General features: G+C 65.6%; 1 protein-coding gene across 3 annotated transcripts; it reads left to right on the forward strand.

Moving 5' to 3' along the window:
• The first annotated feature begins 3,214 nt into the window (after positions 1–3,214).
• Positions 3,215–10,908, forward strand: HGFAC (HGF activator). 3 transcript variants are annotated; one of them, XM_061145412.1, is made up of 14 exons: positions 3,215–3,570; positions 4,074–4,242; positions 4,407–4,503; positions 4,714–4,793; positions 5,326–5,448; positions 5,528–5,659; positions 5,833–5,943; positions 6,020–6,194; positions 6,395–6,519; positions 7,135–7,399; positions 9,013–9,152; positions 9,421–9,561; positions 9,653–9,801; positions 10,684–10,908. In XM_061145412.1, exons 1-14 carry the CDS (start codon positions 3,460–3,462, stop codon positions 10,855–10,857), a joined length of 1,992 nt encoding a protein of 663 aa, XP_061001395.1. In that variant the 5' UTR covers positions 3,215–3,459; the 3' UTR covers positions 10,858–10,908. The 3 variants fall into 3 exon arrangements, with proteins under 3 accessions (XP_061001395.1, XP_061001397.1, XP_061001398.1); XM_061145414.1 differs by having other exon boundaries at positions 6,395–6,480; XM_061145415.1 differs by lacking the exon at positions 9,653–9,801 and having other exon boundaries at positions 10,684–10,850.
• The last annotated feature ends 6,136 nt before the right edge of the window (positions 10,909–17,044 follow it).

Consider the following 17,044-nt stretch of genomic DNA (forward strand, 5'->3'; position numbering starts at 1 on the left):
CCTTGCTCTTAGGCTCACCGAGACTACCCCAGACACGCTGCGTCCCGCCTACACCTGGCCCAACCGGGGTCTGGAGTCGCGCCTGTGTCCCTGAGCCTGGCGCCTGTCCTGGGGGTGAACCTGGGGAGCCCAGTGTCGGGGCTGAGGCTGAGGGCCCGCCCAGTGCCCCGTGCCCTGCCCACACCCGCCTAGCTCCTGGGGACCTCACTCTGTCCCGCTGGGGCTCCACCCGGGACCAGCCAGGGCAACAACGGCAGTGACCACGGCCTAGGGTGGTGGGCGGGGAGGTGTGGCTGCCTACCCCAGCGTCTGGAAGCTTCCAAGGCAGTCCCAGGCAGCCTGGAGCTCCTGGGGGTGAAGGGGGAACTTGGAGTCAGGGCCTGGCTGCTCTGATCAGCGAGCAGGCTGGAGAAAGGGGCGCTTGGCCTGCAGTGTTGCTGGCAGAGCGGGAGAGCGTGGAGGGGGTGGCCTGGCAGGTGGACCACGGCAGAGCCAGGTCAGGAGGGCCCCGGGGGCCCCCTGCCCACCCTGGCCTGGGGGCCACGGCCCTGAGAAGCCAGCAGTGTGGCCCATGGGTGCAGACCCCGAGTGCCTGCGGAGGGCTTTGCTCCCAGGGTCCGGCCTGTCTGCGACAGCCCCACCCAGCACTCCATGCTCCCGAGCCCAGCAGTGCGCGTCTCCCTGGAGCCCCCATCACGACCGCCTCCCCCATGCCCCTCGGCTGCAGACAGCCCCCCGCCCTGGGGAGGAGAACAAGGGGCGGTGGGGGGCGGCGGGGAGCTGTCCCGCCTCTAAGCTCCTCCCGGAGGGGCCCAGCTGGGCGGGCAGCCCTAGGTGGGTAAGCTGTCCCGTCTCCTGGCTGCACTGGACCCAGGCAGGGAGCCCCGGGTGTCCCCTTTCCAGACGAGGGGCCCCGCTGGTCCCAGCACACCAAGCCTCCCAGGCCCGGCACCTCCAGACCTCACCCCCAGCACTCAGGATCGCAGCTGCCTTCACCCCTGCCCGCTCCCCGGAGACCGCTACCCGCCTCGACCTGGGACCCTCCTCGGGGTGCCTGCTGAGTGCTCCCAGGAGCATAGGCTGAGGGGCCGCAGGGCAGAGGTCACCGCCCCTGGGACGCACGGGGCAGAGGCGGGGCTGGTGCTGCGGGGAACCCCTTAGCAGGGTCTGAGCGAGGAGGGCGGCTGGGGTCTCCCGCCAGGGTGGGCAGGCGGGTGACAGCCTCTCTCCTCTCCCCGTGACAGCAGGCGGGGCCTGTGGCAGCCGACGCCCCCCGGTCAGCGCAGTCGCGGACATGGACCGAGTTGCTGGCGCACCGCCGGGGCCGGCCAGCAGCGTCCCAGGGGTGCGGACGGCCCCCTGGAGGCCATGGGCCGGCGGGGCCCCAACGTCGGCCCGCCCCACCCCGAGCCCCGTCCCCGGAGGGCCCGCCAAGCCCAAGGCCAGCCCGCACCACGCCACCTTCGTCTGAAGCTGCCGCCCACCAGCCGACTCTGCGGACCCTGCACCCAGGCTGCCGGCCGGGACATGTGCGTGGAGAGTGGTGGTCTTCAGGGGGCAGCTGAGCCCCCCATCGGGGGCCTCGGACAGGCCAGGTCAGCCGCCCCCAGGGGCCTGGCCTCAGAGGCCCGCCAGGGCCAGCTCAGAGGGCTGGTGGTCCGGTCCCTGCTGCTTGGAGCCCAGCCTTCCCGCAATAAAGTGTCAGTGCGGACCCGACTGTCGGCCTCGTGCTGGGTCCGGGGGCAGAGGCCCTGTCCCCAGGGAGCCGTGGCACATCGCGGGGACAGGCTGGGGAGAACTGGCTCAGGGGGGCGAGGTCAGAGGCGGGCAGGGAGACAAGGCTGACCTCAGGGGGTGCGGGGCCCAGCGTGTGGGCGGCTGGCTGAGGTCCTGCGACGTCCAGGCCCCATCTTGTCTGCTCCACGCCATCTGCCAGGGGCCCCGCAGGGTCATCCTCTTGGGGCGGCTGCCAGTGGGGGCGGGGCTCGGCCCGGGGACCCCTCAGGCCACCCTGCCCCGAACCCCTGCCCCCGGCCTTGTGTAGACAAGTGGTCTGGCAGGGCCAGGCTGCAGTGACTGTGTCAGGGGAGCCCTGCCTGCCAGAGAAGGCCTGGGAAAGGGCGGCAGCCTGTGCAAAGGCCCTGAGGCTGGGGCCTGGGTGGGGGCGGACGGGGTGGCAGCCAGGCCGCGGGCAGGGCACAGGGTGGAGGAAGGCAGAGACAGTGCTGCAGGCCCAGGCTCCTGGGCGGACAGCCCGTGCTGAGCGCCCTGCCCCAGGAGACGTGCTCCGGGTCTGCAGAAGGGCCCTAAGCCTCGGCGCGCCCAGGGCCGCGGGCTGTGCCTTGAGCTGGGCCTGAGAGTGCCCGCGTGGAAGAAGGCCCGGCACCTACCGCCTGCCAAGCAGGGTGGCCCCCGTTTCTGTGCTCCCTCTCTCTACACAGAGGGCAAACGAAGGCCCAGAGAGGGCAATTTGGGGGTGCACAGTGAGGCAGCTGCAGTGCCAGGCCAACCCTCTGGGCCAGCCCTTCCCTCCGCCCCATGTCAGCAGTTGAGCTGACTCACGGGGATCGGGGTCCCCTGGCCTCTGTGACCCCCTCAAACTGCTGAAGCGGGTCCCCGAGCAGCTCTGCCCGCGGCTGCAGTCACAAACCACAGGCCGGCTGGGGCGACGACTCCAGCCGTGTCTGGGGGGGCAACACCCTGTCCTCGTTCACGGGTCAGGGAGCGAAGTGCCCCCAGACCAGGGCAGGGCCCCAAGCTGGGTTCTCTGTGGGACCGCGTGCCTGGCCAGGGGCTCGGGAGGGGGGAGGCGGGATGGCACGGGTGGTCCTGGGTAGTCTTGGGTGGTCCTGGTCCTGGGCTTCCGGAGGCCTGTGGGTCCAGGAGCTGTGGGGGCGGGGTGCTGGGGGCAGGCCTCCTGCCTGCTCCCCTTGCATGGGAGGCCCCACCCCAGGCTCTCCCTGGGAGGGGACAGACGGAAGTGCTGTGGAGGACGGCGGCGGAGGTCCCTGTCCGGGGCCTTGTCCTCAACTCTCAGACCAACGCGCACACGCTCCTCTGCGCCGGGCCTCCTGGCGGCCATGGGGCTGCACCAAAGGGCCCAGCACGTACGGCTGCTCTGGTTGGTACAGCTCATAAGTACACAGTGGCCAGCCCTCTGGCTGGGTGGGGACCGGAAGCTGGGATTGGGGGGCCCAGGCCCCTTCCTTCCACGTCATCCTGGAAGACTTCCTGGAGGAGGCCTCTGTGCCGAGCCTGGAGGACGCGGTCAGGTCCAGGAACAGCACGGCGGAGGCGAGAGGGGACCGCTGGCCCGGGCAGGGTGAGCCGGGCGGCAGATACAGCGGATGTGCGGGCCTCCCGGCGCGGGAGGCAGCCAGGGTTAATCATTTGCAGGCGGCCTTGACCATCACCCTGCTCCCACGTCCCGCAGCTCCTCACGCCAGCCCAGGAGGAGCCATGGGGCGCTGGGCCCGGGTCGCCGGCCCCTGCCCCTCGCCCGGGCCAGCCCTGCTGCTGCTGCTGCTGCTGCTGCTGCCGCCTCGCGGGGCGCAGCCCCAGGCTGCCAGGGTGAGCGCTGACCCCAGCACTGTGACCACGGGCTACCCTGGGCCCATTCCGGGCCCTGGGGCGAAGCCAGGGCAGGGTGTGGACGGGGTGAGGGGCCCAACGTGGGGACAGAGGACCTTTGGGGCCAAGGTGGGCGTGCTGGGCAGGCCTGGGGGACAGAACGCCGGGGCTCCAACTTGCTGGTTCCCCGTCCGGGGGCGCGGGGGCTGGTCCCTGCCCTCTGGGCCTCTATTGGGCCCACGTGTCTGAGGTTGGGGGGGGCTCCGAAGGCCACACAGCTGCTCTCGTCGGACCCCAACCCCAGGATTCAAGCCCGGATGGCAGTGGTGCTGGTGTCCCGGCTCCTTGGACTGGGCGGGCGGGGAGGGACAGTGTTCAGCTGCAGCCGGTGTCCCTTGGTCCCCACTCTGAGGCCTCAGGACGCCGACATGCAAATGGAGGCAGGTCCTCGTGTGAGGGGCCCACCCCACACCCCCCATCACAGCCCTCTCGGTCCTTCCCAGAGCCAAAGGGAGCCCCCAGGACACAACGCCACAGTGACTCCTGTGACCCTTGTAACCTCGGCGACCCCCAGCACTGCAGCCGCGGGAGCACCCCAGGCAGAGGGGCCCCCTGGTGGCGGGCTCAGCCCCCTGCCCAGGGGAGCCCCCTCCAACAGCCCTGGGGGCACAGGTGCGTTAGGAGAGCTTCTTGGAGGAGGCGGTGGGTGACCGCCAGACGGTGGTCTGGGAGGACCGCCGCAGTGCTGGGGGGAGGAGTGGGGAGGGTGATGGGGGTCGGAAGGCATCTGGCGCGGGAGCCCTTGATTACCATTCCCCCCCACCCCACCCCGACAGTGCTCACCGAGGCCGGGCAGCCCTGCAGGTTCCCCTTCCGCTACGGCGGCCGCATGCTGCATTCCTGCACTGCAGAGGGAAGCGCCCACAGGAAGTGGTGGGTCCCTGCGTCCCCGTGTCCGCCCTGGAGGCCCTCCCGTCCTCTGCCCTCCACCCTCCCGACTCCGGCCTGAGCCCGGCACGCAGCAGGTGGAGTGGACGAATGAGGGCCTGAGCGGGAGAGTGCTCCAGGGCGCCCTGCGGGGAGTCGGGTCGCACCGAGCCGGTCTGTGGGCGCCCCCCCCATCAGCGCACACCTCACCCCCAGGTGTGCCACGACCCACAACTACGACCGGGACCGGGCCTGGGGCTACTGTGTGCAGGACCCCGCTCCCCAGGGGCGCCCAGGTGGGTGCCCGGGCGTCTGGAGCCGGGGTGGGGGTGATCTCCAGGGGGCGTCAGAGCTGAGCTGCGGTGGGGGGTCCTGTCCTGTCTGCGGCTCATCCCACTGCAGGCCTGGGGGCTGGAGGAGTGGGGAGTGGGGAACACCCACCCACCCACAAGGCAGGGTGCTGCCCTCTCTGGGGGCCACAGAGCTGCTCTGGCTATTGCTGGGGCCACGCTGCCCCCTGCTGGTCAGGCTCAGCCCCACAGGGTCCCCGCACAGGGCCGCAGACCGGGAGATGTGCTCCCGGGGCCAGGGCGCTCCAGGGGCCTGTGCTGCCTGCCGCGGGTCCGGCTTTCAGGGTGTTGGATGCGGAGTCAGAGGCCCACCTGCCTGGGGTCTGAGAGCTGGGCAGGGGTGGGGAGGGCGGAGGCCTGCAGGGCCTCAGAGGAGCCTTAGAAGGGGCATCTTGAAGGCGGCAGGCCCTTGGCAAGCGGGGAGCATCATGAAGCCTGCGGGGCTCTCAGACGCCCCCTCCCTCCCGCGTGTGCCCAGCCCCCCGGGACCCCTGTGCCTCTGGCCCCTGCCTCCACGGGGGCTCGTGCTCCAGCACGCAGGACCCCGAGTCGTACCACTGCACCTGCCCTGCGGCCTTCACTGGCCAGGACTGTGGCACAGGTGAGTGGGGCGGTGGGGCGGCGGGGTGCCGGCCATGGGCGGAGAGCAACAGCTCACTGTGCCCCCCCAAACCCCCCAGAGAAGTGCTTTGATGAGAGCCGCTACGAGTACCTTGAGCCAGGCGATCGCTGGGCCCGCGTGCACCAGGACCGCGTGGAGCAGTGCGAGTGCGCGGGGGGCCAGGTCCGCTGCGAGGGGACCCGCCACACAGGTACTCAAGGGCGCGGCCCGGCGGGGCGGGCCACGTCACTGAGCCTGCCCTCGGGGAAAGGGACTTCCCAGGGCCACCCAGAGAGGGGCACCGGGGCGGGAACCAGGCCCCGACACCCGCCCCCTTGCCCCCGGTTTGGGGCTGAGGCCTAGCTCCCGAGTGTTCCCCCGCAGCTTGCCTGAGCAGCCCCTGCCTGAACGGGGGTTCCTGCCACCTGATTGTGGCCACTGGCACCACCGTCTGTGCTTGCCCCCCAGACTATGCCGGGCGGCTCTGCAACATCGGTGAGTCGCCCGGCCTCGGAGCAGGGTGGGCCCCGCGGCCCACGGCCCAGGCTTACCGCACTCCCACCACCCACAGTGCCCGCCCAGCGCTGCTTCGTGGGGACGGGCACGGAGTATCGAGGCGTGGCCAGCACGGCGGCCTCGGGCCTCAGCTGCCTGGCCTGGAACTCCGACCTGCTCTACCAGGAGCTGCACGTGGACTCCGTGGGCGCTGCGGCCCTCCTGGGCCTGGGCCCCCACGCCTACTGCCGGTCAGCACTGTCCCCACGGCCCTGACCCCTCTGCTCGGGGGGCCGCCCAGGGAGCGGAGCCTGGGGCTGGAGCTCAGAAACTTCTGCAGGAGCAGAAGCTGCTGGGGGGGTCAGGAACACCCCCCAGCAGGTGTCCCCATCTCCTCCCCTTGCCTCTGAGGGGCCATGACCCCGCCCACCCGCTTGTCCCCGTCCACCAGGAACCCAGACAAGGACGAGAGGCCCTGGTGCTACGTGGTGAAGGACAGCGCCCTCTCCTGGGAGTACTGCCGCCTGGCGGCCTGCGGTGCGCGCAGCAGCCGGAGATGGTCTCGGGAGGAGCAGGGTGGGCACCGGGCTGGCCCCACCCCCACTGGGGTCTCCCCACTCCACCCCCATGCCCAGCCGCCTCTCCCCGGAGGACCATGGGCCCATCTGAAAGATGGGGAGACTGAGGCTCACCACAGCGGGGCTGGACCAAGGGGATGCAGTGGGTCGGCACCAGAGGTCAGGGGGCCCACGCACTCTGCACTGTGCCCAGACAGTCCCCACGGACACGGATAGCTGGGTGTCCCTGGGGTTAGCCCCTGGGGGGTAGGTGGCTCCAAGAGGCCAGCCTGCCCTCTGGCCCCGTTGCCCCAGGGCTCTCTGACCCATCCCTGGTTGGCTCTGGGGTCCCAGGCTGCTGGAAGGGATAGGAACCCCTGCCAGATATGCTGGGCCACCCTGGCTCCCGCAAAGCCTGTGATCAGGTGCAGTTCTCCCCATCCTGCAGATGAGGAAAACTGAGGCTCAGGGTAAGTCCTGTGCCCCGCCCGGAAGAGCAGAGCTGGGCCTGAGCTGGGGTCCTCTTTCAGAGGAGCTGCCTAGGCTGGGCTGGAGGCCGGTGAACCACTGGGGGCCTAGAGAATCCTGGACACAGCCAGGACCTGCGGCGCGATCCAGTGGTCTGTGTCCCCAGAATCCCTTGCCAGGATTCAGCCCCCGCCCACCGAGGCCCTGCTGACCCTGCCTGGGCCCGCGGCTGCTGGGCCAGCTGGACGCCAGACCTGCGGTAAGAGGCACAAGAAGAGAACCTTCCTGCGGCCGCGCATTATTGGCGGCTCCTCCTCGCTGCCCGGCTCCCATCCCTGGCTGGCCGCCATCTACATCGGGAACAACTTCTGTGCAGGGAGCCTCGTCCACACCTGCTGGGTGGTGTCTGCCGCCCACTGCTTCTCCAACAGGTGAGCGGCCCTGGGCCCCAGTGTCCACGATCAATCCCTGTGTCCCCCCTCCAACCACCCGCCTCTCCGCCCGCCCGCCCGCCCGCCCGGCCCCACACGCGGCGTCCTGGCTCCACCGCCAGCAATCCACGCTCACTCCCGCTGCTCCTAAGCACGACCCGCGCGTTCCCACCTTACCCGTGTAAGCCCCGTTCTTCGGTCCCTCGGCTCCCCGTCGCCCCTCTGACTCAGGTGGGGCTCCGCGCTCAGCTCTGTGCTGGGCCCGGAGACTGCGAGGGCCGCCGCGCTCCTGCCCCGTGGCGCCGTCCCCAGTCTCTGTCCGGGTGAACGGTCCTCTCTCGGGAGCTCCCGGGTCTGGAGCTTGGGGCGCGGCTGGGCGGGAGCGGGGCTGGGCTGGGCGGGGCGGGGGCGGGGACGGCGCGCCTGCGCGGCAGGGCGGTGGGCGTGGCGGGGCGTGGCGGGGCGTGGCGGGACGTGTTGGGGCGTGGCGGCGCGCTGCGTAGCAGGCGGTGGGCGTGACCTGCCCTGAGGCCCCGCCCCTTCCGGCCCCGCCTCTGCCCAGAAGGAGCAGGTGGCCCCATGCAGGGGCCCAGGGAGCCTGAGGTCCTGCCCACTCGGGGGCCTCCTCCGGGTGGGCAAGGACGGCCGGGGCTGGCGTCCAGGGTCGGGGTCAGGGGTGAGAGGCCCACGACCACACCCCAGGGGTAGGGGCAGCGAGCTCAGAGCCGGGAAAGGCCTGCCCATCCCCTGCTCCTAAATTCTCTGCCTTGGGGGGAAGGGGCTCTCCTCGGGAGAGGGGGGGTCCAGTGTCATCCCAGGGGTCAGGGGCTTGGGGCAGGCTGGGGTCTGGCTGCATGAGACTCCGAAATGAGCACTCCCCCCCCACCAGTCACCCTAAGGACTACACCGCGGGGGTGGGGGCAGTGGGCACCAGCCCTGTGCTGACTGCCTGTGGCCTGGGCCCCCCCACTTCCCCGCTGGACCTGTGAAACGTCCCTTGGATCCTCCTCGGTACGCAGTGGGGTGGGGGTGGTTAACAGGCTGGAGAAGAGGAGCTGGCCTGCTCTCCTCACATCAGGGGATGGGCCCAGCTGGGTGGAGGTACCCACCCTCTGTGGCCGGGGCCCCAGAGCAGTGGTCCCAGGCCTGGGCCAAGCAGGTGGCTGGAGCAGGGCGTTAATGGGCAGGTGTGATGGGGGTCATTGGGTGAGAGGAGTGCTCAGGCTCCTAGACCCCCGGGTGACTTAACCGGAAGGCCTGCTTCCAGGCCAGGGGCACCGGGTGGAACCGTGCCCCAACCTGGACCTGCACCAGCTTGGGCCCCATTCAGCAGCGAGCCCACCTGGACCCACGAGAGGCCCCCGGCTTGCTCGGGCCTTGGTCTCAGAGGTGGTGCTGCCAGGACCGTGGGTGTGTCCGTAGCCCGCCAAGCCCCACCACACTACAGCCCGCTGCACCCCTGCTCAGGTCTCTCCCAGGGTTTGGGGGCGGGGGCCCTGCGCAGTGTCACCCCCTCCCCCGGGGTCATCTCCTGGATGCTCTGTGCCTGTGGGGAGGGGCGAGCCGACCTCAGGGGCCTGAGGGTCATGCCGCCACCAGCCCCTGCTGCATAGCCCCCCCAGGGAAAGCGTCTCCGTGGTCTTGGGCCAGCACTTCTTCAACCGCACGACGGACGTGACACAGACGTTTGGCATAGAGAAGTACATCCCGTACCCACTCTACTCCGTGTTCAACCCCAGTGACCACGATCTCGGTGAGGCCCGACCGGGGCTGTGTGCTGGGAGCAGGCGCCAGGCAGGACTGGGGGAGTCCTCAGGCTCTCCCGGGAGGGATGGGAGAGATGGAGGCGCGGGGAGGGAGGAGGTGAGGAGGAGGGGGAAGGTTGCCTGCAGTTCCCTCCTGGGCCTCCCAGGACACAGCCCCGTGGCCCAGTGGGCTGCACCCCATGTGACTCCGTGGCCACCTTCGGCTGTCTCGGGCTCCTGCGCGGCAGGCTGACCTCCGACCTCTCTCCCGCCCAGTCCTGATCCGGCTGGAGAAGAAAGGGGAGCGCTGCGCTGTCCGCTCCCAGTTTGTCCAGCCCATCTGCCTGCCCGAGCCCGGCAGCCCCTTCCCCGCGGGACACAAGTGCCAGATAGCGGGCTGGGGCCACCAGGACGAGAGTGAGTGTGGGCAGGGGGCCAGGGTCGTGCCCCCAGGAGCGGTGGCCCGACCCAGCCTGAGTGCCCCCCCCCACCCCGTGTCGGCCCGCAGACGTGAGTGGCTACTCCCCCTCGCTGCGGGAGGCGCTGGTCCCCTTGGTCGCAGACCACAAGTGCAGCAGCCCCGAGGTGTATGGGGCCGACATCAGCCCCAACATGCTGTGTGCCGGCTACTTCGACTGCAGGTCGGATGCCTGCCAGGTTAGCCTGGACAGCCCGCCGCCCCGGAGCTCAGAGCCAAAAGCGGCCAGACCCTCAGGGCCAGCCAGGAGGTGGGGCGGGAGGCCCACCTCCCAGTCGCTGGCTGCCCCCAGGATGGGTGCTCACCCATGCCGGGTCCCAAAGCCTGGGCACATCGAACCAAGGGCAGGAATGTCCATATGACACCTAAGGCCAAAGCCCATCTCACCCCGTGTTCTTCCGAGTGGGCTCGATCGGTCTGCCGATCCCAGTAGCCCGGTTACCAAGGCCTGGCTGGGGGGCTGCGCCTCAGGGCTGAGATGGAGAAGCTGCTTTACTCCCCAGTTCATAGGTGGGGAGACACGCCCAGAAGGGTCTGCACGCTCTTCCTGGGTTACCCATCCGAGAAGTGGCAAAGGGTGTGGGGGCTTGCCCCTGGACCACGAGGTCCAGCACGTGCCTTGTGGAAGGTCAAGGGTGGCTTCACGGAGGAGGGGGCGCTTGCACCTGTTCTGAGGGATGAATAGGAGTTTGCCAGGTGGCAAAGAGGGCGTTTCCAGCAGGGTGCCAGCTGGTAGGTGGGTGGGGAGCCAGACTGAGGAGGTCTGCTCGCTGTGGAGGTGAGAGGGAGGCAGGGCGGGGCCTGCGGAACGGCGGTCCAGGAGCCGGAGGCCTCGCTTCCTCTGGGGCTGGGGGAGCTCGAGCAGGACCGCTCCCTCACTCGGGATGCCTGTGTCGTCCGCTCCCCCCAGGCTGCTGGGGGTCTACCTTGACAGTCTGCACCCCAGGGCAGCTCTGGACCCCTGCGGCGGCACTTTCAGGGTTGGGGTGCGGGAGGCTGGGGTGAGGGGTGGTGGGCAGTTTCCAGGCAGGTCTCAGGCCCTGATGGGTCGCTCTGCACAGGGAGACTCCGGTGGGCCGCTGGCCTGTGAGAAGAACGGTGTGGCCTACCTGTATGGCATCATCAGCTGGGGCGACGGCTGCGGGAGGCTCAACAAGCCCGGCGTCTACACCCGCGTGGCCAACTACGTGGACTGGATCAACGACCGGATTCGTCCCCCCAAGCGACCCTCCTGAGCCCCGCCCCCCGCCCCCCGCCATTCCCTCCTTGCTGCCAATAAAGATGTTTCTAAGACTCTGGGTCTACACTGCGGTTCCCTCTGCTCAAGCCCCCCAGCCCCGCCTTCCCTCCCAGGCCATGACCCCACCACCAGCTTTGTGGATGATGTGCCCTCAGGGCTGGGGGGCCCCCTGAGCCAGCACCCCAGCGGCCCTTCCTCAGTGGAGAAGGGAGCCTGCGACCCCATCAGGAGGGGTCTGGCCCCACGGCCTGGAGACTCAGGTCAAGGGATGCAGGATGGGACCTCCTCCCCAGCCAGGCTGCTCTCAGACCGTCCTCTGCCCCGCCCTGACCCCCAAACTGCTCCGGCCACCCTGGCCTCCCTGTGTTCGTGAAACCGACCAGGCTCCTTGCTCACCCTGCTCCCACTGCTGCCTAGAACGTTCTGTCCCCTGCTGCCCCTCCCCCTCCACTCACCCTTTTGACGTCCCTGGAGGCCTGGCGGTCAGGTCCTTTCCAGTCCCTCCCCATCGTCACGCACACAGGTAGGCACAGACCCCTCGCCTCTTGGCCCCATCTCAGTCAGGACTGCGTTCGGACCTGACCGATGGGGCTGGAGAGCTTTGCTTCCCTCCCGTAGCAGGAAGTCCAGCCACAGCCCCTTTTATCAGGAGAGGAAGGGTTTCCCCAGGGACCCCTTCTCCAGCAGATTTTGCATTTTGCTCTCATCTGCCCAAATAGGGTCATGTGGCCACACGCAGCTGCTGGGGAGGCTGGGAGGGCAGGGAACAGAATTGTCAGGACAGGATGGGACACATTGCCAGGAAGGCAGCCGGCCCCCCCGGCAAAGCCAGAGGAAGAGAGATGGCCTCCGTGGGTGCCTGCTGTCCCAGGGCTGGGTGGGGCTCGGAGCCTGCGGTGGACGGGGAATCGCTGTGTTGGCCACAGCCAGGGTGGCAGAGGCTGGTGCTGGCCACCCCCATCCCGTGGAAGGCATAGCAGCTCCTGCCGGTGGACCTGGGGCCTCTGACTGCCCGTCCTTGGCCTCCAGGAGCCATGTAGCTTCAGGTTCCCCACACCGTTGCCTGCTGTGAGCGCTCCCCAACCTCGTTCTCTGTGGGTGTGGAGTGTGGATCTGTTAAGAGAGGTGACATGCGTCTACAGATGGTCTGACGTCAAGCCAACCTTGCATTCCTGGAGCGAGCTGTGCTGAGTCAGGGAGGGAGTCCTCCCCACCTCATGCTGTGCCCCTTCTGCTGACCCCGACGGGCTGCGTCAATGGGCGCCTGTGCCCTCGGGTGGGGGGGAGCCCAGCAGGAGGTCAGGGGAGAGGGGAGTGTGAGATTGGGGTGCTGTTTTCCCTGGCTCCCTCTTCTGGGGTGACCTCAGTGTTACAAGTTGGATTGTGTCCTCCTCAAGTTCATAGACTGGAGTCCGAACCCCCAGGACCTCAGAATGTGACCTGATTTGGAAAGAAGGTCTTCAGAGAGGAGGTCATGTTAACATGAGATCGTTGCAATGGGCCCTGATCCAATATGACCATGTTCTCGTAAGAAGGGAAATCGTGCTCACAGAGACACCCACTGAAGGAAGGTGATGTGAAGAGATGCAGGGGGAGACAGCCGTCCACAGGCAAGGCCAGAGGCCCAAGTGGGTCTTTACAACGGCAGGAAGGATCCAGCCCTGCCGACATCCTCACCTTGGACTTCAGGCCTCCAGGACGGTGATTTGTTCTGGTATCCCAGCAAAGGGTACAGCCGGATCCCTTACCTGAAGGTCACCCTCCTCCCAAGGTGTAGATCACGCCCCTTTGTGGTTCAGGGACCACCCCCCTCCCCAGGTCTTGAAGCAGTTCCACGTCTCTCTAACCAGCCCAGGGCTACACAGTCACGGTGGGCTTCCCCGGTGGCTCAGACGTAAGGAATCTGCCTGCAATGCAGGAGACGAGGGTTTGATCCCTGGGTCAGGAAGATCCCCTAGAGAAGGGAACACGCCAGTATTCCTGCCTGGAGAAGTCCATGGACAAAGGAGCCTGGTGGGCTGCAGTCCATGGAATTGCAAAAGAGTCGGACATAATCAAGCGACTCGCGCACACACACACACACACACACAGTCACCACCGCTGGTGGTTCCCTCCAAAACGACACCTGTGTAAATAGAACACACACACACACACACACATACAGTCACCACCGCTGGTGGTTCCCTCCAAAACGACACCTGTGTAAATAGACCCTCTCTGAATTGTCCTAACATGTCAGCAGCTGGGACCCTGGCCGACACACGCTGACGTTTTAGCAGCTTTTTCAGAATTTGCTTTTATTTTGTTCAGGGTTTTGCATTTATGTTCCTGAATGAGATTGGCCTGTAATTTCCCTTTCTTACACTGTTTGGATGACCGTCTGCAGGGCTACCCTCAGACCTCATAGACCAAGTTTAAGAGAATCTGCCCCTTCTTTCCCTGTCCACTGGAGGGCTGTAGAAAGCTGGTCGTCTGTTCATTCAGAGGTTGGTAGAATCTCCTATAAGATTCCCTGGACCCAGAGTTTTCTTTCTTTTTTGTTTATTGGTTGTGCTGGGTCTTTGTTGCTTCGAGGGCTCTTTTCTAGTTGTGGTCCCCGGGCTCTAGAGCACAGGCTCAGTAGTTGTGGTTCCCGGGCTTCGTGGTTCTACGGCGTGTGGGATCTCCCCAGATCAGGGATCGAACCCATGTCTCCTGCATTGGCAGGCGGAGTCTTTACCACTCAGCCACCAGGGAAGCCCCCAGTGTCTTATTTATGGGATGATATTTAACTACTGGGTCATTTTTTAATAGTTTGGGACTTGTTGAGAATTCTGTTTCTTCTTGAGCTAGTTTAGGAACCTCCACTTTGATGAATTTATCTGTCTACATTTCCACATTTATTGCCACAACATCGTTCATACTGTTCTCTTGGCGTTTCATCTCACGAGTATTGTTAGCTATTTCCTGTCAGCACTTGGAAGGTATTCCACTGGCTTCTGTTCCTACTGTTGAGAAATCTGCTTTAAATGGAATCGTGGGGATGTCCCTGGCAGTCCATCGGTTAGGACTCCGCATTTCTGATAGCTTCCATCCCTGGTTGCGAAAGTAAGATCATGCAAGCCATGTGGCCAAAAAAAAAAAAAAAAAAAAATCGGATTGTGAATTGTGTCTTTTGACATCGCTTTCCCCTGTGACGCTCGGCATTTGAGTGCATCTCTGATGTGCTGTGGTCTCACACGGGACGCGCAGGGGGGCCTCACTCTGTCTGGTCGTGCCTGCTGTGTGCCGACCCCTGCTCAGCTTGGACGTTTGCTGGTGCCCTTGGCCATGGCAACTTGGGGTCCAAGCTCCTTCTCTGCAGAGCTTCCCGTGTCCCCCGAGGCTTGTAGTCTCTGCCACAGACACTGTATCAGAATGCCACTCAGTGTCACAGCTCAGTCGCTCAGTCGTGTCCAACTCTTTGCAACCCCATGGACTGCAGCACGCCAGGCCTCCCTGTCCATCACCTACTTCTGGAGCTTACTCAGACTCATGTCTACTGAGTCAGTGATGCCATCCAATCATCTCATCCTCCGTCGTCCCCTTCTCCTCCTGCCCTCAATCTTTCCCAGCATCAGGATCTTTTCTAATGAGTCAGTTCTTCACATCAGGTGGCCAAAGTATTGGAGTTTCAGCTTCAGCATCAGTCCTTCCAATGAGTATTCAGGACTGATTTCCTTTAGGATGGACGGGTTGAATCTCCTTGCAGTCCAAGGGACTCTCAAGAGTGTCACAAATGACACCCAAACGATTTAGCTCATGATGCTGGGCCTGTTGGTTCCTGGCTTTGCTCACGGGGTGGTTCTCGTGGCCCAGGTTGTACATGGGTCATCGGTGGGTCTTAGGCAGTTCTGCCCTTGAGGGCCAACAGGCTTTTGGCTGGGGCGGTAGGGTGACTGGGACACACATCTTTTTGTCATCTGGCAGGCTGGCTTGGGCCCGTTCACATGGTGGAGGCTGGGCTCCAAAGAAACAGTGGATGTGAGTGTTCGCACTGCATTTCACTCGTCAAAGCTGGGGCAGACAGACACGCTTCAGCTCCCAGTGGGAGGAGGTCACGTCAAGGGGTGTGGGTGCAGGCCAGAGGCACTGCAGTGTATTTTAATCTTACATGCTTTCTGTACCCGTCTGCTGGGACTGCTGTAACAGAAGGCCACAGAAGGGACAGCTCACACCATAGACATTTATTTTCTCATGGTTGTGGAGGTGAAGCTCAAAATCAAGATCCAGTGAGGTGGGTTTCTGGGGAGACTCTCCTCCAGGCCTTCCTGCTGTGTCCTCACATGGCCTGTGCATGAGCTGAGACGCATAGAAAGAGAGAGAGAGAGAACTTCTCCTCCTCCTTAAAAGGCTGCAGTCCTATGGGATCAGGGCCCCACCCTTACGACCTCAATCGACCTTTGCTGCCTCCTTAGAGATCCCATCTCCACACACAGTCACCTTGGGGTTAGGGCCTCACCAGGTGGATTAGCCGGCGTACAGGTGGGTCCGTAACACCTGTCTCACCACACGATGAATGAGTGTAGGAGACGGCAGGGCTGGGAGGTGGCGGTCATCACTCCCGCCCACACTCCGCTGGCCACAGCTCCTTCCTGTGGCCCCACCTACCTGCAGGGAGCTGGGACCTGCAGAGGGGGGCGACTCAGAGAGTCACTCGGGCGGAGGCAGGCGGAGTGTTGGCCACGGTCAGCTGGTATGTGTCTTTCTCCAGCCTCACTGAGCACCCGGAGACACAAGACAAGGCAGCCTGTCCCTGGTCCCAGCATTCTCTTGCGTTTGTAAAACTCAGGGTCACTTTGAAGGATGCTCACACACATCTGCTCATTCAGGTGTGTGCTCAGTCGCATCTGACTCTTTGCGACCCCATGGACTGTAGCCCGCCAGGCTCCTCTGTCCATGGGGTTCTCCAGGGAAGAATACTGGAGTGGGGTTGCCATTTCCTTCTCCAGGGGATCTTCCCGACCCAGGGACCGAACCCAGGCCTCCTGCACTGCAGGCAGATTCTTGACCGTCTGAGCCACCAGGGAAGCCCTGTCATTTAGGAGCTCATCATAATAACATCGGCTGGAAGGGGAGACGGGCCAGAGAAGTCGTGCGACGGTTAAAGTTCATGTGGGTGTCGAGTGTCAGGTGCGGCGTCAGATGGCACGTCCCTGCAGAGCCACCAATGGGGTGACCGTGCCCTGTGGCCCTGGGGTCTGGCCGTGGTGGCAGTGTCCTCGGCGGTGACGTCCAGCAGCAGCCCCCGTGGCTGTGTGATCGGCGGCTCTGACCCGTGGTGGTGGTGGTGGGCTTCTCAGAAGGCAGCGGCCCTGGCCCGTGGTGGTGCAGTCCGGCCGCGCAGTGGTGCAGAGCTGGGGTGGCGTCTGGTCCCCGGAGCGTGGTTGTCCTCCCCGCCTCCTGCAGCTCCTGCTGACCCCCGCCCGCCCTGGGTTCCACCTGAGGCCTGGCGATCTTCCCACAGATCCCTTCCTGCTTCAGTGACCAGAGTCAGCTTCTGCCACTTGCCACCAGTGACTCTGGCTGCCACGGCTGAGGGAACTGTCTGAGTCTGCTTAGGCAGCTATGACAGAAATACTGTAGACTGTCAGGCTGAAACAACAGATGCGGTTCTCAACAGTTGCTGAGGCCGGAAGTCAGAGATCAGGGTGCCAGCCTGGTTGGGATCTGGGGTGGGGGCCCTCTTCTGGGCGCGCATATGGTTGCCTCTGGCTGTGTCCTCAGGGTGGGTGGGGAGAAATAGCACGTCTTCTTACGAGGATGCTAATCCAGTTCTGGGGACTCCACCCTCACGACCTTATCACCCCTCAAAGTCCCTGCTTCTTCGTTCCATCCCCTTGGGGCTGGGCTTCAACACGAATTTGGGGGGTGGGGACCCAAGCATTTGGTCCACAGCAGGAGCTTAGGAATGAGAGGCAAGGACTCTCCCCCAGGTCCGAAGCGGGAGCCAGGCCGGAAGGTGGTCCGGCCTCTAGGTCGCCGGCGTGGAGGGGGGGCGGCGGGCAGCCTTCTGTCCCCACAGCAGCCTGTGTTTCCTGGGGCCCGTGCGGGAGCAGGTGCAGCTGCCGGGCGTGGCAGGAGCCTGGGTCAGGGCCAGCGCTGCGGAATGCTGCAGGGCGCTGCCCCTCCCCGCGGGGATGAGCACGTGCCCAGCACCCAGG

This window comes from Dama dama, chromosome 6 (assembly GCF_033118175.1).
Source record: "Dama dama isolate Ldn47 chromosome 6, ASM3311817v1, whole genome shotgun sequence".
Taxonomy (NCBI): Eukaryota; Metazoa; Chordata; class Mammalia; order Artiodactyla; family Cervidae; genus Dama; species Dama dama.